We start from the raw sequence: 25,609 nt of genomic DNA, 5'->3' as shown, positions 1-25,609 counted from the left end.
ATGGGCAATCAATTTTATAATTTCTCTCCGGCGTGTAATGTACGCGTTTTAAGCCCTCGTGTATCATTAATAAATCCCAAGGTATATCTAGCATTCTTCTTCTTTAAATTAATCAACTCATAAGAATATTTTTATTATATCTAACTCAGTTATATTTATTCATTGATACAATCTTAAAATAAAATTTAAGAAAGATTATTTAGGGTTGTCCGTGCATCGCACGGGGTCTAAGCACTAGTACTGGTATAAAATGACACAGTCTTATATCCATCCCTAGATATAAGTCATATAACCAGTTAACCACGATGCTAAGAAATAAGAAATTTTTTTTGAAACGGGCATATTTCAAGGATGTTTTGTCAAACAAGTTTTCGAAAAAAAAAAAAATATGAAACCAGTGAATCCGGTTTTTGAAATACCGGATTCAAAAATCCCACTCGAGTCCGGTATTTGAAATACCGGTTTCAAAAAACCTAGTTTGAATCCGGTATTTCAAATACCGGTTTCCAGGTGATGTGACATCGCAGGTTGACTGTTGACTGGTACAGTTCCACTGTTGATTGGTTGACTGCATGTACTTCGAAACCGGGTATTTGAAAAACCGGTTTCGTTGTAACCCTAACACGTGTCGAAGCCTGGTGAAACCCTAATTTGAAATGTAAACCTAATTAAATTTTTGTTGTATATATATAGTATGTGATGGCTTCTTCTTCATCATTAAACATTATCAGTACTCAACAAACATTTTTAGATAACATTTCAAACACTTTAAAAAAAAATGGCTTCTTCTTCATCATTCAAACCCATTGTAGTTCAGTTAATATGGGATGATCATGTATCATTCATAAATGGGATCCTTCAAAATACAGATCCATCGAAAAGAAGAAGTTTTCCCATTTTCCACATGATGACTTATTCACAAATCTGTGATATGACTTACAGTTGTTTTGGTGTTTCAAAACAACAGTTCAAACTGCAACTATATTTGTGGTATGAATTTAAGGGTGTTCCTTTTAGGAACTTAATTACGGATGATAATACTTTGGCAATGATTTATCATCTCGGTGAAGCGCAATTTGAAGTGAAGTTCGAGCCTACTTTTACAAATCAGTTGTTAAGCTTGACTCAAAGCCAATGTTATTTCCAAGGAAGTAACGAACCAGAAGATGAAGAGAACGAAGGTGATAAAGACAATGATGATGATGAAGACAATGACGATGATGAAGACAACAACAATGAAGACGATGAAGATGTTCAAGATGATGATGAAATTGATCCAATGGGTGTTGGCTCAAGTGACGAGGCACCTTATACAAGTGATGATACCATTGACGACTATAGCGTTGATGGGGATGTATCTGGAGACGAAGAAGAAGAAGGGGCCCATGCACAAGGTCCTTTGGAGCATCAAGAACTTCTTAATCTCGTCGATGATAATGAAGATGCTCTAATGTCATTCAATGAAGTTCAAGAAGATGTGGTCTTTTGGTCGAGAGAAAGAAATGTGATAGAAAAAGGAATGTTTTTTCAAAGTAAGGCAGAACTTGTACACGCTGTTAGGCTTTGGAACATAAGAGAAAACAGATAACTTATTGTTATGGATACAAGGCCAACGTTTTGGAAAGCACAGTGCATGACAAGGGGGAAGAATTATCGTGGTGTTCCGGACCGGGTCCCGTGTAGGTGGGTTGTAGTTGGAACAAGCAGAAACAAGTTAGGCATGTTTCAGATCACAAAGTGGGTGGAGAGTCACAATTGCTATGGAGAAGTGATATCTAACAACAACCGATGTATGACAGCAAGTATGATTGCTTCTGAAATTTTGCCTAACGTGCGGGAAGAGTTAACTTATAAAGTCAGACAGATCCAGGCGCAAGTAAAAGCAACTTTCAATGTGGATGTGAGCTACGCCAAGGCATGGAATGCAAGAAGGATAACAATTGAAAGGTTGTATGGAACTTGGCCGAGTAACTTTGATGCATTGCCCAGGTATGTTGTCGAATTACAACTTTCTAACCCTGACACTGTTGTTGAATGGCTCCATTCGCCAACTAGTTCAAGCCACATACAAGAATTCAAGTTTGTATTCTGGGCTTTTAGACCGGCGACTAGGGCATTCCAACGTTGTATTCCAGTGATCTTTGTCGATGACACTCATTTGAAAGGCAGCTACAAGGGTAAGTTGCTAACTGTATTGATGAAGAACGCCAATGGACAACTATTGCCGGTCGCTTTTGCCTTGGTTGATGAAGAGTCTAATGAAAGTTGGGCATGGTTTCTAAATCTCTTTGAAGAGCATGTCGGATCGCAGCGGCAGGGTGATTTGTGTATCATTTCAGACCGTCACCAAGGCATTCTTAATGCAGTGAACCAAATTCAGGGTTGGCATCATCGGTATTGTTTGAGGCACGTTTGTAGCAATGTGAACTCGCACTTCAAGAACAGGAGAATCAAAAATCTTGCTTGGGTTATCGGTTTCACTTCCCAATCATCCAAGTATACTTGGGCGGTGAGGGAAATCAAGGGTGAAGATGATGATGTTTGGCCGTATCCGAGAAATATTGGTCTAGATAAGTGGACTCTAAGGCACGACTCGGGGCTTCGCCGTTGGGGTAACTTAACGACAAACATTGCCGAGTGCCAAAACAAAATCCTTGGTAAGGCTCGAATGCTACCCATTAGAGCTTTAATTGAGACACATTTACCTGGACAAGAGACCATTTTGTCAACCAATACCGGAGGGCTAACAGTTGGAACCCACCACTAACTCCCAAAATGTAGCAGGTTTATCAGATGCGTGAAAGAGCCTCAACAGGCCATAGGGTGGAAGTTTTTTCTGAGCGATCGGGAGATTACACGGTCATAACAAACCAAAGAAATGCACAAGGCGAGAACACATGCAACGTTGTCATGGCGGCGAATAGGAAAAAATGCTCTTGTGGAGCTTGGCAGCATCAAAGGTTTCCATGTTCTCATGCCATTGCTGTTTGCGGATATAGAGAAGAGAGAGCTGCTAATCTTCCTAGCAAGAGGTACACAACTAGGACGTGGATAAGTCAGTATAATGCTACACTTGCTCCCCTCCGAGACGTGCATTACTGGGTGCAGGTAGATTGGCAGATACAGGGAGACTCGGCAAAACTGGTCACGCATAGGGGTAGGAGACGCACCAGACGTTACCGGAACGAGATGTCTAGCAACTCTATCTGCTAGATGAACCTCCACTTCCTCCCAACAAATCAAGGGACCCATGTATCTCCATATGCTTCGACCAGTCTTACAACTCGCGGGGAGTATGTTGATGAAGTTGGTATACGGAGTCCATTCGAACTGCATTAATTAAAAAGTATTAAAAGATATTAAAACGTATTAATTTTTATAACTTAAAAGATATTAACATATTATAACTTAGAAATTAATAAGTACATATAACTTAAAACGTATTAAAACATATTAATTATTACCTGGTCAGGCGTGAGCACATTGTAAAAAGAACGAAACGAAATTATACAGTGTACCGGTGTATCACGATTTGAGTGGTCTCCACACCACTTGTTTGCTAAACAACTTCTGTAATCATACACTTCTTCTTCTTCTCCGTCATCCGGTTTGTATGGCGTGACTCGTGGGGCAATGCGTGGGAATCTTTCCCAGGCCCAATACTGCAACAACAACAACGGTCCATCAATGCCCTGTCTAGTAGGCCAAGTCCCTTTAGACAAATTCCTATACAAACAACAAAGGGTTGCTGAACCCCAGCTCCTTCGATCCGCTATGCTCAGGTCTCCCAGAAACGACAAATAGTTAAGACTAACATCATAGCTGTTAGAATCAGGAAAAAGCTGCGAACCAATAAGAGCTAGAATAACCTGTTTAGCCACTTGTTTGCAACGCTCCTCATCATTCGGGTTCCAATGTTCAAAAGTAATCGTACCTGCCAACCGATTAAATTTCATCCGACCTTTGCGCAAGTCGTCATTTTCCGGGTAAATACCCAGATACTCCTGACACAAATTCTTCCAATATTCAACATTTCGGGTCTCTGTAACCCACTGACCACACACCGGTGGTCCCTGTATGGGTAAACCCCATATCACCTGCACATCTTGCAAGGTGACAGTCGCTTCACCGACAGGAAGGTGAAACGTGTTGGTTTCCGGACGCCATCGCTCAGTCAACGCGATGATCAAAGAATGATCAAGTTGGCATGTATATGCCTGGAAGAGTTCGTAAAACCCAGCACTCTTGATATAGTATACAACCTCGTTGGGCACACCATCTTGCAGTTGTCTGTTAAGCCCTCCATCACCTCTTCTGCAACGTGGCTCTTCTGTCAGGGCACGGTCATGGGAGATGTTGTATGACCGATGTTCATCTGCAGCTTGTAGCCACAACAACTCTGGGTTTCTAGGAACACAACTAACATTAATAAATGCCATTTTTGATTGTGAAAATGTTTCTTTGATAAATTGCTGGTTGCTTATATGAGAAATATATGTTTTTGCGTGACCATCTATGAGTAAATATGCATGTATATATACAGTAGAAAGTCTGTTACGTTGCATGGGGTTTTTTGTCTCGACTTGAATCCGGTTTTTGAAATACCGGATTCATAGTCACGTCACTGTCACTTTACTGCCCTCTACTGCCACCTTTCCTGCACCTCTGAACCACCGTCACATCACATCAATTAGGGTATCACCTGGCTAAGACACGTGTTAGGGTTAGGTCGAAACCGGTTTTTCAAATACCGGTTTCGAAGTACGTGAAGACATCCACTGTTCAGGTCAACATGCAATGTCAGATTGTGTCACATCAAAGTCGAATCCGGTATTTGAAATACCGGATTCATATATTCTTTTTGAAACCGGTATTTCAAATACCAGATTCGACTAGAATATTTGAATCCGGTATTTCAAAAACCGGATTCACTGGTTTCGTATTTTTTTTTTTTGAAAACTTGTTTGACAAAACACCCTTGAAATACTCCCGTTTCAAAAAAAAATTCAAGAAATAAAGTCCAGGGGTGGTAAGTATATACTTTCATTCTTTGAGGGTTATATTTCTGTTCCGTTTTTTGGTTAAAAATTGTATATAGACTTCACATTGATAATTATCAACACACATTCACACACAGTTGATATTCAAGAAATTTGGGCAAACTAAAAAAGAGGTTAATTAAAGTTGGAAGTAATCAAGAAACTGCAAGCCAAAAGATTGATAATATTTTGTAAAAGGTATTTCATCAAACTTTGATCTACTACTGCTTTTCTTGATATAGTTTTTTTTTTTTTTTTTCAAGATAAGGGTTTTCTTTTATTGATGAAATATAGTTAAACCCACTTGTATATATGTATAATATGTACAAAGTTGTAAGCTTTTTAGTAAGTAAGATACTGGGTTGTTAGTTGCTTATTTTGTTAAAGTTGTTCTAAAAATGGTTTTTGACTGTGATGATGAAGAAGTTACTTATATAGCCAAATATATTGTTAGTAATTTAGTATTAGTTTACTGGTATTGTGCGTATGTTTTTGTAATTAGTAATAGCAGTCTCTCTAGAGGTATTACTGTCTACGTCTTACCCCCGTCATACCTGCTGGGATTACACATTGTTGTTGTTATTGACTTATTGTTGATTTGAGTAAAACCGTAAAATAGAGTGAATAAAAAGAAAAACATTAAGACTAATCTTTGACGATATATAGCTTCTTGAACTTATCGAAGCAACCTTCATTTGGATTAGCAGGTTAAGCTAGGTGCGTAACAGGTTAAATAAGTTTAAGTAAAACAGGTCATTGTCTATAATAATAAAAGCTAGTTTTAATAAAAGCTATGTTTTGATTTAGAAAGTATTTGGATTAGTTTATCTTGTAAGCTAATCGGCTTATTGAAACTTCAAAAAGGCAATAGGCTCATTGTTTCTTCTTATGAGCTTTTGGGTTTAGGTAAGCAATAAGCTGAAAACAACAAGATCATAAATCGTAAAAAATGACTGTATTGAGTAATGAGTTTATGACTTTATGTACTTCAATACTTGAGCTGTGAGCACATTTCAGTTTACTAAGTTGGCCTATTTCCTTTTTAGCTCAATGTTATAGTTAAGCCTCTCTGGTCTACTAAAGATAGAACAACACAAAGTCAAATTGCAGCATATACATCCCCAAAACTCAAAGCCTTAAGTTAATCAGATGGCAATACAAAATTACAACAGGGCAAATCAACAAATCTCATGCAATAGGATTTCAGTTAAAAAGGATAGAATATCAGATTCTTACAGATTAGGCCCACAATTTTATAGTTCCAGAAGAAAGCATGAGTTCTAGATGAGGTAGGTTTAAATGTTGGATACAATTGTTCTTCAGACTGAACTTCTTTGCAATAGTCAATAGCACATTGAATAACCTCATTTCCGGTTGATGAGTGAAACGGAAATCTGAAAGTATTATTGATGTAGCCTAAAAGATGAGGTGGCAACATAAGATAAAAATGATGTCATGGGTGATACAAATATGATCTAGGGTTTTAAAATTTTGGGTTTTCCAATGAGGGATTTAGTGGAGTCAAGTGGATAAAGTGATAAAGATTGCAATACACCCTATTTTGTTATGATACAAATCAATAACCTATTGATTCATACTAACAAAGATTAAATTAATCGATAGAGAAATGTACCGGGCCGAGAAAGAAGCCTAACGATTGACATTCGTCTAGGAAAAATCAAGCACAAATATATGAGTCACCCCTTGAAATGAAGGATCAGTCGATGAATTATTAAAGTGATTCCCTAAAATCTAGCTTCAATTAATAGATTTCTTTATCGGGTATGTAATCATAGTGAAAGCGACCACCAGGTATAAAAACCCTATTATGAAGTGTAAAATGAAGCCGACATGACACTCAAACTTCCTTTAAGGACGAACTTTCCTTTCATTAATGTGAGTGCGTAACTTAGCAAAGAAACAAAATCATCTTTCTCATAATGTGTAAAAAAACTTCCATTAACTATGTTTTCTTAGATGCTGATATTTTTTGATGGATTGCCAGTTAAATATTAGTATCAGCATATAATGTAATATATAAATTGATTTTGTAAATAATGGGAAATTGAATATATACCAGTAAATTCCGGTCTTTTAGTTATTGCATTGAATTTTGTGTCTTAGTTTGGATTTGGTTATGATTTGTACATCCGTACTTAAAGATTCGATATTGATGGACAAATTTGCATATCCCAGCGGGGTTGGGCATTGCTGTTGTTGTTTTGAAGGGCTAGCAAGTGGTATGCATATAATGATCTATCTAGCTGAGTTGTTGTTAAGCATGTTATATGAACTTTAGAATCTGATTACGTGTTTCAATAGTTTTATGTAATATGGTAGTAGAAATGTTGAGAAGAAAGAGGATGGTTTAGTCTGAACCATAAACTTTATATTAGCAGATGAATGCTCTCTCAGAAGGCTTAAGTGCAGAACCCTAAATACCAGAGCGAGATATTCCAAACTTAGTGATATATTGTTGAGCTAATTGCAATCATAGGCTACCGAATTTTTTTTCATATGATTTTATTTTGGAAAGTTTGTTAGCTTGTTAAAGTTTGTCGAGCGCGCCTCAAGTTGGTGAGGCCCTTCTGTCTCTCTCTCTCTCTAGGCAACGCTATGGTTTGTCTTTGAATGAAGCTTTTTGTTTGCTATTTTGTAGGCTTGAGAGTGAGATTTGTCTGTATGACTTACATACAATTTTCAAGGTATCCTGGAGTTGAGAGTTTTCATCACTGCTACTACTTTTGAGAGAGTTATAGATAAGTGTTTTGAATAATGGAACCTTCAAGAGGCCACCACCATGCTCAATATTACTATCCCATTCAGCCTCAGAACATTGAGTCAGCATCATCATCATCTCAGGCCTTCTTAAGTTCCACCTTAAGACCTCCAGATATGAAGCCTGTAAATTTTTCTATCCAGACAGGTGAAGAGTTTGCTCTTGAATTTATGCGGGATCGGGTTAATCCTAGGATGTCGTTCATTCCATACTCTGCCGAGGATCCTAATCTTGCGACTAGCTATATGGAACTCAAAGGCAGTGTAGGCATTGGTCACCCTGGGTTGGAAAGTAGGTCCAATGTTTCCATGCTCGATATTGTACAAAGAGGTTCGATAGATAATTTCTTATCTATGCCGTCAGTGCACCGGACCAATAGTAATCGTGACAATTCTTCAACAAGGATTAAGATTTTATGCAGTTTTGGTGGCAAAATTTTACCTCGTCCAAGTGACAGAAAACTTAGATATGTTGGAGGAGTTACAAGGATTATTCGTATAAGAAAGGACATATCTTGGCAAGAATTGTGGCAGAAAATGCTAGCACTATATAACGAAACGTCTTCAATCAAGTATCAGCTTCCCGGGGAGGATTTTGATGCTTTGGTATCTGTCTCTTGTGACGAGGATTTGCTGAATATGATGGAGGAGTGTAAAGTTCTTGGTCACGGTGAGGCCTCAAAGAAGCTTAGAATGTTCTTATTCTCCTTGAGCGACTTGGATGATGCTCATTTTAGTTTGGCCAACTCCAGTGGTGATTCAGAGGTTCAGTTTGTAGTAGCCGTCAATGGTTTGGACTTGGGTTCAAGAAGGGAGTCAAGTCTGCAGGGTCAACGGAGTTCTTCAGCAAATAATCTTAATGAGCCCAGTCGACAGGTTTCAAACATGAACATAAGTAACAATTTGCCACCTTTGACCTTCATATCATCATCGTTATCAAACCCATCGTCGGTCCCGCCAAACTCTTCTGGTGCTTATGAGAACCATTCTCTGATGCATGACGGGGCTGTCTCTCGGTCCTCATTTGACAAACCTCTTGCTGTTCAACAGAACAATGATGGGCTTGTAAGTCAGTCAGGGGGTTTTCACGACATGCAAAATCAGCAGCCACCAGTAAAGAAGCCAATGCCCAATGGAGATAACTCTGTTAAGCAAGAGGTTGAGCACGGATTAAGAAACGAAGGATCGTTAAATGAAGGATCTGTAAGAAATGAAGCAGTGGAGGAAAAGCCTTCTCCAGAGAAGGCTAAAATGAGTGAGGAGAGGCACCAGGATCAAGAACAGGTGAATTCTTCCCTTGATACTGCTAGCGTGGAAAAGGGTAGTAAAATAAATGACAATGATTCATATGGTGGGTCAGAGTCTGATCTGATAGATTTGAGCTACCTTGAGCCTCTTGTACCTCCTCCACGTGTTTATCATTCTGAGAGACTTCCTCGAGGGACGGCAGAGTTGAACAGGCTAACAAAGTCTGACGATTCACTTGGTTCTCAGTTCACTTTAACTCATTCACGTTCTGATGTTGGCCCACAAGATACTATCTCAGAAGATCTTCCTTCTCAAAATGAGCTACCTCCCATTTCAACAAGCAAAGGGAAGTCAAAACCTGTGAATGATAATGAGGGCATCCAAGACAAGCAGATACAGTCTGGCCGTGAAACAAACACAGCGGTGGTTAATGATAAAAATGTCCAGTTTGAGAAACCAGCAGAAACTAGATCACCACCAAGGGATCATACTGATCCTGCAACTAACCATTTGGAGTACAGTCAGGGTGAACAGGTGGCTAGTGATTCTACTGCTAACGATGCTCAATCTTCTACTCCTAATGCACATGGAGATATAATAATTGACGTGAATGATCGGTTTCCACGGGATTTTCTGTCTGATATATTCACAAGAGCAATGATGTCTGAAGATTCACCTAATGTACGTGTCCTACCACAAGATGGAGCAGGACTAAGCGTGAACATAGCAAACCATGAACCTCAACACTGGTCATATTTCCAGAAATTGGCACAAGATGATTTCCAACACAAGGACGTTTCTCTTATTGATCAACATCAACTTGCATTTTCATCTGGACTTCCAAAAGTTGAAGAAGCTTCTGGAAGCCAGCTGGATTCCACACAGGTTTTTGCTGAAGATAGAGAAAAAGATGCACCTTACACTACAGGGCCTGGTCCCACAGCACATTTTGATCCATCACATGTCGAAGTCAGTGAAAGCATGCAATTTGTTGATATGGTGGAGAACATGAGGATGCCAGAGTCAGAGTACGAGGTAAGTTGTCATCAATTGCTAGTCCTGATTTTCTGTAATCTGATAACCTTATGATGCTTGTAGGCCGCAAGAGGGAATGTTGGGCTGTCTACTATTGGTCCTTCTCTGGATGACTTCGATCTCAGTTCATTGCAGGTTTGATATTAGTGGAAACCTTTCGATAACTCCTTTTGCATTATAGACGATTCACACTTCTTATCTGATTTCTAGTTAGCTCAGTATCAAATCGGTTATTGCAGATCATAAGGAATGAAGATCTTGAAGAATTAAGGGAGCTTGGTTCTGGCACATTTGGAACAGTTTACCATGGAAAATGGAGGGGATCAGATGTCGCCATCAAGCGAATAAAGAAAAGCTGCTTTGCAGGCCGATCTTCTGAGCAGGAGAGATTGGTTAGTACATCATTTCACTACCTTATTTCTGTACTCGATATTTTTAATTCAATAGCTATGTAGGTTTTGTAACTTGGGTCATTGTGAGAATGAGTTTTGGTGCAATATTTTCATTTGATACCAGACTATAGAGTTTTGGCGAGAAGCTGGCATACTATCGAAGCTTCACCATCCAAATGTTGTGGCATTTTATGGTGTAGTACAAGATGGACCTGGTGGGACATTAGCTACTGTCACAGAGTTCATGGTTGATGGTTCGCTAAGGCATGTCTTACTTCGCAAAGATAGGTACTAATAGCTTGTCTAACAATGTATTGTGTTGTAATGCACATTTCGTGGCATACTTATTTTATCTTTGTTTTTTAAGACTTGTGATCTTTAGCTACTTCATCTTCTGTTATGTAACTTGCAGGCATCTGGATCACCGAAAGAAACTTATAATTGCAATGGATGCAGCCTTTGGGATGGAGTATTTACATTCCAAAGACATTGTGCATTTTGACCTTAAATGTGACAACTTGCTGGTCAATATGAAGGATCCATCACGCCCTATTTGCAAGGTTATCAGTTCATCATAGCATATGCCTTGTTTCTTTATTAGCCCATCAACATGTCATAAGTAACATAGTTATATTGTAAATATGTTATTTGTATCTGTTTTATTAATGCAGGTTGGTGATTTTGGACTTTCAAAGATCAAGCGCAACACTTTGGTTTCAGGTGGAGTTAGGGGAACCCTGCCTTGGATGGCTCCTGAGCTACTCAATGGTAGCAGCAGTAAAGTATCTGAGAAGGTATACATATATATAAATATAATGAGATGACGATAAATTCCCATCTTACACATTTATTTTGTTTTTCGTTGCAGGTTGATGTGTTCTCTTTTGGAATCGTGTTATGGGAGATTTTGACTGGTGAAGAGCCTTATGCAAATATGCACTATGGTGCAATTATAGGTGGGTTTTAATAATCTATTTGCCTATTTAAATCTCAGTACATTGTCCTGTTAATTTTTGCCTATTGACAAGTGTATTTGCAGGAGGCATTGTTAGCAATACTTTGAGACCCCCTATTCCAAAAGATTGTGATGGCGAATGGAGACGACTAATGGAACGGTGTTGGGCACCTAACCCTATGGTCAGACCATCCTTCACTGAAATAACCAAACAGTTACGTGTCATGTCTGCAGCGTCTCACAGTAAAAAGGTCACACCCCCAAAGGATCATAGCTAATGCTTGCCTTTCCCTATTAAACGATATTCAAAAGTGTATATAATAGATGCTAAAATTTTGGCACAAGGGGAAATCAGAACTTTTGTGATGAATTGGTATATAATTTCATAAATGTATCATTATAATACATGGTCATGATCTGTATATGGGAGAAATGTGTGATGATTTTCTTTATTTGAAATAACTGCTGAATTAAATTTGGCAGAACTGTTGGTGTGTTTGGTTGCGTTGGCATCATAACTGTCGTTTTTTACTTCCGTTATATAAGAAGAGAGCATGTTATGTTATGATAGAGTTTAAAGAATGTGATTTCACCTTTGAAAACAAACACTACTTTGATTTGGTGTATGAGATTTGTTTATTTTGATGGGGTGAATAAGTTGTATGTCTTGCTTCCATGTTTATATGTTGTTTTAAATTTGGTCATCTGTTTTCATTTTCATAGATACATTTTTTGGTCATTTGTAGTTGGACTTTCTTGAAGTCATATGCTTGTAAATGTAAGGATAATCCAAAGCCAGGGATATTATTATCTCCAGTACATGAAGATACCATTTGTGTTCGTCCAAAATGGTGAATATACAATTAAATTCTTTGGGTTGTTATTGTTTGCTTTTTAATGTGGCTACAAAAATATACGTCAAACACTTGCATTTAAATACTACATATATGAGTATCTCACCTTTGTTTTTCTTGTTAAGCTTTAAAAAGTTGATTTTATACGTAAAAGACCCCCAATGCTTTATGATTATCGCATAGCAAAGTATAATGATAAGATTCCAATAATGTTTTTAGTTTTCATATAATTTGGTAAATCAATTTTATGAAAAGTTGAATGGAAAGAGAAGTGATATAATTTAACATTTAATTTTTAAAAATAAAAGTTTATTATGGGATATTGGTTTTGGGTTCAATTTTTATTTCATAATAAAGATTGTTTTCTACCTTAAGTAAAATTTGAAATCGATATGTAAAGGTTAGATTGTTTACATTTCGAATTTTCTCTTACATCGTCGTAGACTGTTTACATTTCGAATTCTCTCTTACATCGTCGTAGATGATATTGAGACCTTACGCTATTGAGTATAATGCATTAACTATAACTATATTGTTGGAATAAACATGATTCGATTCGAATGATAAAACATCCCCAATCGTCCTGTGGAATCTGTAAGAACATTAAAGCATAATTGCTATCCCATAACAAGGTGATTGAGTAATAATGGAATGAGTAATTCGGCTGGAACATGATGCACGAATTTGAGAGGAATACACACACGAAAAATTAGGTATTATGTATGTAGGGATTAACCTTAACTTAGGGTTAATTACCCTCTATTTATAATGAGAGTAATTACACATTCAACCCTTTAGTATTTACACATTCAACCCTTCTGGTGTTTAATGTGCGTAGCATTAGTCCTCTTAGTTTCAATCACCTAATGGGAAACACTATACTACGTCTCTAAGAGTAAATACGCCCATCATATATTTACTTAGACATAGGGATTTCAGTTATCGTCAATTATCATATCAGGAATGATACATGATTAGTAACGGTCACACTAACGTGGTTCCAACATATATAGCTAATAAGTTGATTATATTAGCTCGAGTAGAGTATTTATTACGAGTAATCATCACTTATGATAATATCATATCGACCATGATGGCATGATTAGTAAAACTATTAATAAACCAACTCCACTTAGGTGGGTTGACTAGGGTATCTTATAAATCCACTATGTAGGTCTTGGAGGTCAGTTTTTTCAAGGTTTCGGGTCGAGTCTTAGAGTTTTCCATCTCAAGTTTTTTTTTTATGAAAAAGTTGGAGGTCCACAGAGGCGGTACCAGAAAAAAACTTTAAAGGGGGCAAACTTAGAAAACTTATAAAAAATAAACTTAAAAGGGGGCAAAATGCTAAAAACCTATAGAAAATTTTTAAAAATTTATGAAAAAATTAAAAATACATGACAAAATTTAAATTTGGAGGGTGCATTGGACCCCCTTGCCCCCCTCTTTAGTACCGCCCCTGGAGGTCCAACAAGTCACTGGTTAAAGTTGCATCTGAATCGAAACTCGCGTAAAATAAAAACAAAAAAAAAAATATTAATATTACATTAAACATTACAATTACAATACGTCAATACGTATATAATAAATAAATATTGGTGATAGAGACAGGATGTGGTAATATATAATTAAGAAGAAGAAGAAAATTGTGGTTGTGTCTCTATTTCTGTCCGTAAAAAAAAAAAAAAAAAGCAAAAAAAAAATGGAATCGCCGTTTAAGCCGGAAATACTGAAAGGAAAAGTAGCTCTATTGACCGGAGGTGCTTCCGGGATCGGCTTCGAGATATCAACACAGTTTGGTAAACATGGTGCTTCTATCGCCATCATGGGTCGTCGCAAATCCGTCGTTGACTCCGCCGTCTCTTCCCTCCAATCTCTCGGTATTCCGGTATCACTCTGTACACACTTACCAATCTACTTTACTACTTCAATATTTTCCTCTTATTTTTTGTATATATGTATATGGGGAAAAGTTAGGTAAAACATGCAGTACCTTAGTAAAACTGGGGGATTATGTAAAATTCACGGGAGGTTATGTAAAATTCAAGGGCTATGTATGTTTATCAAATTCAAGGGTTTAATTTATAACTTTTTTTTTTTAAAGTGGCAGTACTAAGCTTAAGTAAATTCTGCAGTACGGATCATTTTCCCTAAATATATATATAAAAGTAAGTAACTCCCAATCTTCCACAGTTCGGAAAATTCCAGCAGAAAAAATTTTAAACAGAAGGAGGTTGATATGTAGACAGTTTTACCCGCTACATTAGCGAGATTGACCCGTTTAGTAGAGGGGGCCAAAAGTCACCCATAAATGGGGCTATTAATTTTTTGAACAAATTACAGGTAAAAATACACTATTGATCCACCTGTGGCCCCTTAAAGCTCTGTCCTTGTCAATCTAAGATAGAGAGGTTACTTCCAGGTTTTACCTAACGTAAAAAAGGACCGTCGGTCTTGCAAGTAGTGAGGGTCGAACCCTCGACCTATGTCTCCAAAGGCAAGGGTGTTAACCACTTGATCCAAATCATGCTTATATATATTTGTATAATTGAGTGATATAAAAAGAGCAGTTTGAATGATAAAAGAAAGTTAGTAAATCGCACACTTAGTTGAAATAATTGTTCATCTTACGATTTTAGTATTAACATGTTTGGAGTACAACTTTAGAAGTTTAGATATAGATATATCAATGATTGAATAATTTGAATGTATGCACCGCTTGTCGTCCCAATAGTTGTTTACAAGCAAAAGAAAGAACATAATATATTAAGTGGGTGTTTGGGCTTACTTATTGTGCTTATCTTCTTATTTAAGCAGTGCCAAACACTTTCAGAAAACTGCTTATCTGCTTATTTTATAAGGAATAAACACTCTCTAATTGGCAGATAAGCGCTTCTAAATAAGAATATCTCAGACACCCCTAAGAAATGCTTAATCATTGCATTGTGTAGTAAGCAGATTAGCAATTACTAGAAACACTTCCTGGAAACTGTTTATCTGGTTATTTAATAAGGAATAAACACTTTTAAATGACAGCTTTTAAATAAGCAAGTTAGGCTGGTTACGTGATTATTTTTTCCAGAATATAAGCGCTTATAAATAAGCAATCCCAAACACCCTTCAAGAAATACTTAATCCTTTAGTAGCAAGACGACAATATTATCTTATATATGCCCAAAATTCTAGGAATACGTTTTGTTAAAAATGATTAAGGGAAAATGTTAAAATTAATGTACTACTTTTTGGAGTAGTAAGTTTATTATGGGATAAATTGAAATAGAAATATGTACACTTATTTTGAGATAAGGGCAGTATATAATTGATTAAGGTAATCGTGTTACTTATAATTACGAAATAAATAGTAACGGTCATTTCAGTACGAACTACTATGAAGTAAGTTGTACTAGTTATATTTAGCTTAAGGAAAGCCTTTTTGTTTGGTTGACATTAATTTTGGGATGACGGGAGTAATTCCGAGTCTTAGCCGTGGCTATAAAGAAATTCACTGACAATGAAACATTACTAAACTTGGTTATATCTAATAGCATGTGATGATCGTTGTACACAGGCTGTTGGCTTTCCGGGGGATGTTCGAAATCAGGCAGATGCAAAGAGAGTAGTGGAATCCACTGTTGCACATTATGGAAAGCTCGATATCCTCGTGAATGCTGCAGCTGGAAATTTTCTGGTGTCCCCTGAAGATTTGTCCCCAAATGGATTTAGAACAGGTCGAGTCTTGCTTCATAGTGTTTATATCGAGTATTAATGATTGGAGATTTAATCAAATGTTTAAACATTGTTACTTTGGGCAGTGGTGGACATCGATGCTGTTGGGACATTTACGATGTGCCATGAAGCAGTGAACTATCTTAAAAAAGGTGGACCTGGAAGAAGCTCAGATGAAAGTGGTGGAATGATACTCAACATCAGTGCCACCCTGCATTATACGGCTGCTTGGTATCAAATTCATGTAAACGCTGCTAAGGTAATGCATGAACTTAAAATTATCTAAGTTTGGGTAGTAAAAAGTTTAATTATTACAGCTTACGTTTTACTTAAATGACATTTTAGCTCATCACTATATATGAGTATGGTGTTTCTTTGAGTTTTGTAATACTAAGTTCATTTAGGAGTAATATAATAAATTTAATCAATTGTTATATCGAACCTTTTATAGAAGGGGACACTTATTCTGAGACGCAAAAATTAAACACTATCTCATACAATCCCATTTTGATGCTGTTAGATTCTGGATAATTTATTTGGCATAACCACTTTCAAGACCTATTGTTTGTTATGATAGGCTGCAGTGGATGCAATTACAAGAAATTTAGCACTAGAATGGGGTACTGACTATGATATCCGAGTAAATGGGATTGCACCTGGACCAATAGGTGACACTCCCGGCATGAGAAAACTTGGGCCGGATGAAATAGAGACCAATAGAGAATACATGCCTCTGTTCAAACTCGGGGAAAAATGGGATATTGCAATTGCAGCCCTCTATCTTGCATCAAGTGCTGGTTAGTAACGTGTTCTTACATAAAGTAGTGGATTTTGTTGATTAAATTTTGCTCTAAAGTTCTTAATTGCTCTATTAATGGTTGAAATGAAGGTAAATATGTGAATGGGATGACCCTCATTGTTGATGGAGGACTATGGTTAAGCCGTCCACGACATATGCCAAAGGATGAAGTGAAAAGGCTTTCCCGAATAGTAGAAAAAAAGGCTAGAGCTGCACCCGTGGGGGTACCTTCTAGCAAACTGTAGCCTAATGGAATCACTCGCTTCTCAATAAGAAATTGATTTGTGCCTTGGATTGTTTACAGACTGGGATCTTGGTAATGACTATTATAATTGATATTGATGTGATTTCCTGCTGTAATATATTTATAAATGCAACTTAATGTGCAATTAAGATATGGAAAACATTTATGGATTGTGGGAATTACAAGTTTACAACAAAAAATTCGTCCTGCTCTGTCCCACAATGGGCTAATTTTTGTTCAACATCTGTGAAGAGGTGCTGGGTAAACCTCTAATGGTTGGTATCTCAATCTATCGTTGTGTGGTAATGGTCCATCCTGAAAAAGGAAAAAAAGGATTAACTGAATATCACCAAATACTGGATAGAAATTTGATTTATTGTGACCAATAAAACATGATGATACATACATCTTCTGCATCTATTTGGAAAGGCTTAACAAAATCTTCAAACATTTCAGGAGACAATTTTCCTATTTTTTCTTTGACTTCCTGAAATCAAGAAGAAAATTTAATCACTCAGGTTTATATGTAAACCTGATCCGATTTCAACTTATAAGGAAACCCAAATAGTTGATATGTAAAACTTACCACCCCGGTAATCCTCGAGTTCTTCAATAATTCCTCTGAAATTAAATCCAGTATATGCCTATTGCTGATCAATCCTTTCATTGCAAGTTCTTCCGTCTCTTCAATATACTGGACATCAAAATTACAATACTTTCAGATAAAATATACAGTAATAAACACTAGCATATTAAATTAAAAAGGGAAAAAGCTATGTTACTCTTGTCAATTCTCGAGTGAAGAGCTCAGAGACTTCGACCGTCATATCCGCAGGGACAATGTGCGGGTCGTCCCACTGAATCAGATTAATCAATGAAATTAGACAAACAACAATCAAATAATAATATTAACTTGAAGATATGATGTGTAAAGATGAGAATGAAGAGTGTACTCTGTATTTTATGAGTTCACCATCAGTACTATCTGCTCTATTAGCCAGTCCGACTCTGTTTGTCAAAGTAGCATACGCCAACCTTGCATTTCTCGGGCTTATCACCATTTCTCGAGCAATCTGTGGGCACGGAACCATTTGCAATTTTCAGAATTTAACGAGGCTTCAACTTTAAAAACAAATATATGCAACTTAAATTAGTCAGACGATTATACACCACCTTTGTGATCTTTTCAAGATCATCGACTCCACCATCAGTTACATCATCACCAAATACAACACGTTCAGCACAACGCCCACCATGAGCTACCACCATTTGCATCATCATATAGCCAAATGTTGTGTAACCTTGATCCACCATATCTTCTCTAGGGTAGAAAACGGATATTGCAGTTTCCTGTTTAAAATCTTTGGCTATTAGAAAAGGTATATTCAGCGTAGGTAAACAATTCCAAACTGCTTCTGTTGTTATACCTTACCACCTGGTAGCAACTGAGAAAATGCATGCCAATCAAATCGAGGAAATAAATGTGCCAATAAGATATGACCCGCTTCATGTACTGCCAACAGTCTCTTTTTCTCGATAGATACCTATCACAATTTATAACATGATTAAAAAAAACTAAATTATCCTTGCAAGTTATTTAGACGTAGGATTTTCAAAGATGAAAAAAATCATACTCTTTCTTCACATTTCTGTTGCTCTTCCTCTGTCAGGAGCACACCCATTCCCTCAAGCAACTGCTTATCCAATACGTCAACAATATCCTTTTGGTATATTTTTGTATGTCCTTTTCTAACCTGCACAGATGGTAAAACATTTATGTACCATTAACATTCCACCACTTCATACGACAAGAAAATAAGTTAACACTTCCAGAAATTATACTTACAGCCATAATTCCGGCCTCATTGACAAGATTTCTTATATCCGCCCCGGAATAGCCAACAGTGCGAAAGACCAGCTGTAAAAGCGAAAGAAACAAGAGTAAAGTGCAGACGAGAGAAAAAAAAATGTGGATTTTAAAGTATACAACTGGATGAAGAAAGAAAAAACTCGATAGAAAGCAAGATTTATGAAATTTGTAAATATTACCTTTTCAAACTCAACATCTTCTGCAAGCTGCTTTCCAGTACTATGCACACCAAAAATTCGCACTCGTTGCTTTGCATCAGGTAAACCAATGTACAACTTCCGATCAATGCGTCCAGCACGAACAAAATCTAGATCCAATTCATCTGGCCTATTTGTAGCACAGATGAATATAACAGCATTTCTTAAAGAAAACCGATCAACACCCGTTTTCTCTTTTCTGAAATCCACAATAAGTATATATTTAAAAATCAATTAAAACAGCCGTAGATAATAGAACTTAGATACTAACTCTCCATCAAGTTGGGCCATGAGTGCCTCAAATGTTGATCTTCTTCTTGGATCCTTTCTTGCATGTCTTCCAGCAATAGCATCAATCTCATCTACAAATATAAAAGCAGGAGCCTGCACAAAAAACACGTCTCTTACTAAATCTATTTCATCATAAACCAATAATTACAATTAGAAATCTATAACATCTTACATTTCGCCTTGCAATGGAGAACATTTGATTTATCCGTGCAGCACCGCTTTTTTCACTATCTGTGAACTCTGCACCAGACGCGAACACAAATGGCATTCCACTCTCTTTTGCTAGTGTCCTTGCAAATAGTGTTTTACCCGTCCCTGGTGGTCCTGATAGAAGCACTCCCTGTAACGCATTGTAACCAAAAACTTGTAAAATAATCCACATGTAAATTCAAAATCAACTTTTCAATTTTTTGCCTGTATAAAGTTTGCAAATTACCCGCACAAACTTCACTTCTTTTTCATAATAATTCATAGGATTCCGCATGTAAATCATTAGCTCATCTAAGAGATCCCACACGTCTCCCCCTAAGACTACATCTTTATACATGGATTTTGTTTCATCAACTTCTCTAACAGGCTGCAGGTGTAAATCAGATTATTCGGATAAGAATATTAGCCATGAACCAGTCAGAAAATAATAGTGTTATATGAAAAAATATAAAATAAAAAAGATACCAGTATAAAATTTTCAGCATAAGCCATATCGAAAAGCTGATTATACTTCTTATAGAGGAATCGCTTTGAGGTAATATGTAAAAGCATTAGTGATTCACGTAAAAACCACAAAACCAAAATTCCAGGCAATAAAGCAATCACAGCTTTTAACAAGTAATGGCTTTGTCGCCTCTGAAGCAGATCAACTTCAGCTCCAGAATTCGTGATCATCTCAAACAGGTATGGATCAAGAGGCATATCAACCTAAAAAACACAAACAACTAATTACATCTATCAAGTTCAAATGATAAAAATACAATTATTTAAGAATACCGAAAAATGAAACTCACAACATATTCTAGAGGAAACCCTTCCTTCATTGTTACATACAATGTTTTCAGATCCTCGGTAAACACAACAGCAGCCACCTACATAAAAGCTCCATAATATCAAAAAAGAAGGATTTACTACTGAAAAATATCAGATACAATATAAAGGGGACGTTTTGTTCACTGAGTATATTTGGAAAGAATGGAATCTATCAGTGTTTGGTTGGCGGGTAATATATAGAAATTTAATCCCATTCATCCCAAAGGGTTGAGCTAGAAGTAGTGAGATCCTTTAACGCATGAAATTTAGAATGGAAATCTTAAATTCCCTCCCAGATTATGCACGCCGAATAGACCCAAACAAATTGAACGGCAAAAGCAGGTAAAAATTAGGTGTTTGACCTCAGAGTATTCAAGCTTTTCAAGAAAATACGTGTAAGGCAGTTTAGGTCGGTAACGCCACCATCTTTTGGATATCCAAAGTGCTCTAACTCCTTCAGTGCCTTTCGGCTTTGCTTCTTCACGGAAGCTCTTCTCTACCTCCTTCATGTCAAATTCAATTGCATACTTAGCACGTGATGAATCTAACTGCTCGGTCAATTGCTCCTTCCTAAGTATCTCTTTCCATATTTGCAGCCTTTCTTGCCATGTTCCTTTACTTTCTCGATTAATATCTGCAATATAAAACTATAATCAGGCCTCTTAGATGCTCGTAAAATATAGAAATACAAAACTACAATCAGGCCATGTTCCTTTACTTTCTCGATTAATATCTACAATATAAAACTATAATCAGGCCTCTTACATGCTCGTAAAAGATAGACATATAAAAAGTAATCACAAACTAACCTGAAAGTCCTAGCTCTTTTTGAAGCTCCTTCTTGTTTTCTGTGTTAAATCTCACATCACTGTCAATAATTTCGTTAATTTTATCCTTGGAAGGCATGGCATCATCATCTTCATCCCATGCATCTTCTCCAATGTAAGAAGTGTCATTGATAAGTGTTCCCTCAGGTCCTTCGATAAATTTCTTCATTTTAAGGCCTTTGGGCATTGACTTCCTCCATAACCCTTTTTTATACCTTTATGAACCATAAGGGATGTCAACAAAACACGTATAAGTACTATCACCAAGCTAACATCTAATAAGTACCCTCTCACAAGTCACAATAAATAGTTCACTTTTAATATATACATACATGTACTTCAGAACAAAAAGCACCTTACTTTTCCACCAAGCTTATTCCAACAGATATTGCAATTTGAACACATGAGCTCATATGATCAACAATAAACTACTGAAGCACTAGCATCGTAGCCAGTAGCCACTGACCTACAAATACTGTAACTAGGAAACTTCATTTGTATATGATATATACCCTACATCAATGTAAGTATGTGAAAATGTATATACTTCATCCTCTAATTATGTAATATACTTTCTAGCCCCTTCTGCAGTTCATGATATCAGACTTTCAGGTCTTGATACAAGACCTCTATTTTGTTGCTTGTTTGCTTGCTTATACTAACTGATTTTGATATCATCATAGATTCTAGGGTCACCATTAAATATAGTTTCTGATTGTATTGCGTTGGATTTGGCCTGATCAAGAAGAAGTTTGTTTGATTACTGGCTGAAAAGAATTTGGGACATCGACGTTTGGTTGATTGTCTTGGAATGCATTTGTTTGAAAATTTGCTCAGCTTGCTAGTCTAATATTCCTACCACGTGGAAGAATGATATGTGTGTCATCTTTTGCATACACAACCAAATACGGGTAAATGGTATAGCTGGAAATATAATGTTCCCTAAATAATAGATTTATAGACATTCTGGTATATCACTGGGGACATTATATGGCTTTGAACATTTATAAGTCTTTCTTGGCAGACCTTTTGAAGCATACTTGGCGGCTACACTGCATCTATGGAATATCCAATCCGACGATTCTAACTACCACTGAAGTTGCATCCCTATGATGGATCTTAATGACAAAAGGACATACGCTAAATTGGGTCGGAAGTTCATTAAATCATAAGTTCATAACTACTGTGCAGAATATTGACTTCTAAATTGTCGTAGAAAGTAACTTTGTGCATCCTACTTGGCTAAATGTACTAACTATTCGGATGCTTACAAAATCGAAATATATCAAATCATATCTCATTTGAGTTATGCTACACTACAAGAAATTCAAAAACCAGCAAGCAATTCACATACTTTCTAACATTAATCGGAGTTGGTTCAGGAATCAAGGCGTCCATATACGCTTCTGATATTTCCTTAGCCTGACGATCAACAAACGGACCTCTAACAGCCATATATATCCTTTGACATGAAACAACAGCCACCAACACATATATTGCCAACACACCTACTCTTGCAGGATCCCAATTATTCACATCCTGAAACCAAAAACCTATAAAGTTTACACCTTTATCAATTAACTCACCTAAAAAACAACTTTAACCAAAAAAAATTAAAAAAATTGCTAATATGCAGAACTGTTGTACATAAAAATAATCGTCCCTCAAACAATTACCAAATAAGAATTACCTTCCAACTGTCCCACTTGTTCCAATTCAAGAATTCAATTCTTGATTTAAAAAATGAGTCTTTAAACTCAGAAATCTTGAAACTTGCATCTTGTAAATCAAACCCAGTTTCTTTCTTCAAAGAATCCTCAAGATACTTTTTGAACCGGGTCAAACCCGAACCAGTTTCTGACCCATCAGGGTCAACACTAGCATAAACACAAAACTTGGGTTTTCTTCCTTTGATTCTCTTGTAACTTGAAAATGGTACGAAAACAAGATTTGGGTGTGTTTTGTTTAATAAAATTACTTCTTTTCTTGTACAAGAAGCTGAGTAGAATTGGTTGGGTCTGAATTGTACTTTAAGATCCATTTGTTAGGTGTTTCTTGAACCCTAGAAATGTAAAATGTTAGCCATCAATGGAGTCAGGGAAGGTGGGTAAGAGAGGGGGTTTTAGAGGTTTATCTTTGTTGTTTCACTGGTGACAAAATGGATAAAGTTTTTAAATGGAAAAGTTACAGTAATTAACTTTCATTACATTATTTAGGTTTGAGTAAAGATAACCATAAAAATTTCTTTTTTTTTTTTTTTTTAGTAAGAGGGTGTATTTTGACATTTGTGGCCTGCAATTGGTAGAGTATCGTTTCAAATTAACCATTTTTTACATGAACTTGTATTGTAAAAAAATAAAGATTTAATTAAATTTTATATGAAAAATTTCAAAGTAATATGAAGAACTGTAATAAACATATTTAAATTCGACTTATTTTAAAATATTAAAAACATAAAAATCTTCTTAAAAAAACTATTAAAAAGTTTTAACCGTCAAATAAAAGTTGGTGAAAGAAAAAATTAACTTATAACTTAAAGTCGATAATTCTAGCTTCGACGTATATGTGTTTGTTATTAGAGGGTACGTAATGAAACCATCATCAATGGTGTGGAGAAGCAACCACCCCAACATCGTGTAGCAGACTATTACTTGAGCAGGGTCGTGTCGTTAAACCGATAGGAGTATATTGACGTCGAAAGAATGTTAATGTTATTGGGGTTGTTTGGGTTATTAATGTTATGAAATAGTGTGGCTATTGAGTAATAATATGTGAATGTAAATGTTACTAAAAGTTTTAAGATTTTTATTAAGTCAATTTTATTACTAGTATTAAATAGTGAAACATTTTTGAGATTGTGTCCTTGCAAAGATGGAACACAGGGATATGCGCAAGTCGAAACCCAGCTTGAATCGGGTTAACCCGTGACACGCAAGTGCATAAAAAATAGAACCGTAACTTGACCCGTGAAGGTTTGGGTCCGGTTCAGGCGGGTTCCAGGGTTTCTTTTTCTTGATTTTTGACATTACCTGACTAACCCGTGACCCAATAATGCAACAAAAACTTGACCCATGAGCTGGCCCTTTAGGGCTTCGGACGAGTTTGTTGGGGTCGGGTTCGGGCGGGTCACGGGTTTACGGGTCATTTGCACATCCCTAATGGAAAAGACAAATGGTAAATAGCAGAGGATTTTATTTTAGTTTATTTAGGAATCATAAATTAATTTTTGATTTATATGTAATATTTAACTAGGGTTTTATTTTACATAATTGTTTTCTTAAAGGATCAATTACCGGATTATCAACATATTTTTTTTATACATGTTTATAATAGAAACATTTTTATTAGGGATAAGTATCTTGAAATGTAACAAACTTTGGACGAATGTCTATAGTGTGAGATAACTAAAGTTGTCTTCATTGTTTGTAATCATCTTTAAATTATGTTTATTGTACGTAACAAATTGTAACCGACCAATCAAAAAATAACAAGTGACAGCTATATATGGTTGCCACGTATAACTTTTTACATACAATAAACATAGTTTAAAGATGATTACATACAATGAACACAACTTCAGTTATTTTACACTATAGACATTCGTCCAAAGTTTGTCACATTCCAAAATATTTATCCTTTTTTATTAATATATCCACCTTCTAAATTTTTTTTTAACTTATACATGATTGTACTTGGATGACATGTTGATTGGTAAAAATTGATTTTAAAAAACATAATATATTAATAAAACAATTTATAGCGCAACCATGATATCCTTATTTTAAGAACTTATTTTTTTTGTAACAAACCATGAGAACTCTTAAATTATATATTGAATCATATGTTTTTTTTGTTCATTCACATGTGAAACGTTATTAAAATATATGTTGTAGATTTTTTTTTTCAAGACCTTATATATAGCTATTTGTTCACATATTAACAAAAACGTGAACATATTCATTCACAAGTTCGCAAAATGTTATTTTGAAGGTTTTTTTATAAAAGTTTCTTTCAAATATACATTTTAATATCATTTCACTTGTGAATGAACAAAAAAAACATGTGATTAAATACATACTTTAAAAGTTTTCACAGTTTTTTTAAAAAAATCGTTTTCAAAATAAAAAAAAAGTCAGTGCAAACCATATAAAACGTTATCAATAAAATACGTTATTGAACTAGAGATTAAACCTTTTTTAAAATGATATTCGTTTTCGAAAAAATTTAAAGAATTTTTGTAAAGAAACATGACTTTTGAGATCGATTGGCAAAGAAAGCAATGGGGGCAAATCCAAAGAGAAACATCTTTGGCCTCTCCTCAATGATAAGAAATA

General features: G+C 36.0%; 4 protein-coding genes across 4 annotated transcripts; 3 read left to right on the top strand and 1 right to left on the bottom strand.

Moving 5' to 3' along the window:
* Nucleotides 1-1,597: 1,597 nt before the first annotated feature.
* Nucleotides 1,598-2,767, top strand: LOC122601639. Its single transcript, XM_043774385.1, has one exon. It carries the CDS (start codon nucleotides 1,598-1,600, stop codon nucleotides 2,765-2,767), a length of 1,170 nt encoding a protein of 389 aa, XP_043630320.1.
* Nucleotides 2,768-5,119: 2,352 nt separating this feature from the next.
* Nucleotides 5,120-11,932, top strand: LOC122599429 (serine/threonine-protein kinase pakA-like). Its single transcript, XM_043771938.1, has 9 exons — nucleotides 5,120-5,237; nucleotides 7,699-10,100; nucleotides 10,164-10,235; nucleotides 10,340-10,492; nucleotides 10,617-10,780; nucleotides 10,905-11,052; nucleotides 11,164-11,286; nucleotides 11,361-11,448; nucleotides 11,532-11,932. The coding sequence occupies exons 2-9, from the start codon at nucleotides 7,815-7,817 to the stop codon at nucleotides 11,723-11,725; spliced, it is 3,228 nt and encodes a 1,075-aa protein (XP_043627873.1). The 5' UTR covers nucleotides 5,120-5,237; nucleotides 7,699-7,814; the 3' UTR covers nucleotides 11,726-11,932.
* A 2,019-nt stretch (nucleotides 11,933-13,951) lies between these two features.
* On the top strand, nucleotides 13,952-17,170 carry LOC122600999 (peroxisomal 2,4-dienoyl-CoA reductase [(3E)-enoyl-CoA-producing]-like). The gene is made up of 5 exons (XM_043773776.1): nucleotides 13,952-14,186; nucleotides 15,867-16,026; nucleotides 16,111-16,283; nucleotides 16,602-16,821; nucleotides 16,914-17,170. Exons 1-5 carry the CDS (start codon nucleotides 14,001-14,003, stop codon nucleotides 17,066-17,068), a joined length of 894 nt encoding a protein of 297 aa, XP_043629711.1. The 5' UTR covers nucleotides 13,952-14,000; the 3' UTR covers nucleotides 17,069-17,170.
* LOC122600998 (ATP-dependent zinc metalloprotease FTSH 12, chloroplastic) lies at nucleotides 17,156-23,425 on the bottom strand. The gene is made up of 19 exons (XM_043773775.1): nucleotides 22,966-23,425; nucleotides 22,630-22,814; nucleotides 21,258-21,490; nucleotides 20,811-21,082; nucleotides 20,430-20,507; nucleotides 20,101-20,343; nucleotides 19,862-20,002; nucleotides 19,598-19,765; nucleotides 19,406-19,518; nucleotides 19,117-19,333; nucleotides 18,914-18,985; nucleotides 18,702-18,821; nucleotides 18,495-18,611; nucleotides 18,241-18,417; nucleotides 18,021-18,140; nucleotides 17,850-17,924; nucleotides 17,654-17,761; nucleotides 17,474-17,554; nucleotides 17,156-17,382 (listed from the first exon to the last, which is right to left on the bottom strand). Exons 1-19 carry the CDS (start codon nucleotides 23,314-23,316, stop codon nucleotides 17,305-17,307), a joined length of 2,949 nt encoding a protein of 982 aa, XP_043629710.1. The 5' UTR covers nucleotides 23,317-23,425; the 3' UTR covers nucleotides 17,156-17,304.
* Between the last annotated feature and the right edge of the window lie 2,184 nt (nucleotides 23,426-25,609).

Source organism: Erigeron canadensis, chromosome 5, assembly GCF_010389155.1.
Source record: "Erigeron canadensis isolate Cc75 chromosome 5, C_canadensis_v1, whole genome shotgun sequence".
Classification (NCBI taxonomy): domain Eukaryota; kingdom Viridiplantae; phylum Streptophyta; class Magnoliopsida; order Asterales; family Asteraceae; genus Erigeron; species Erigeron canadensis.
This window is presented reverse-complemented; position numbering and strand designations above follow the sequence as displayed.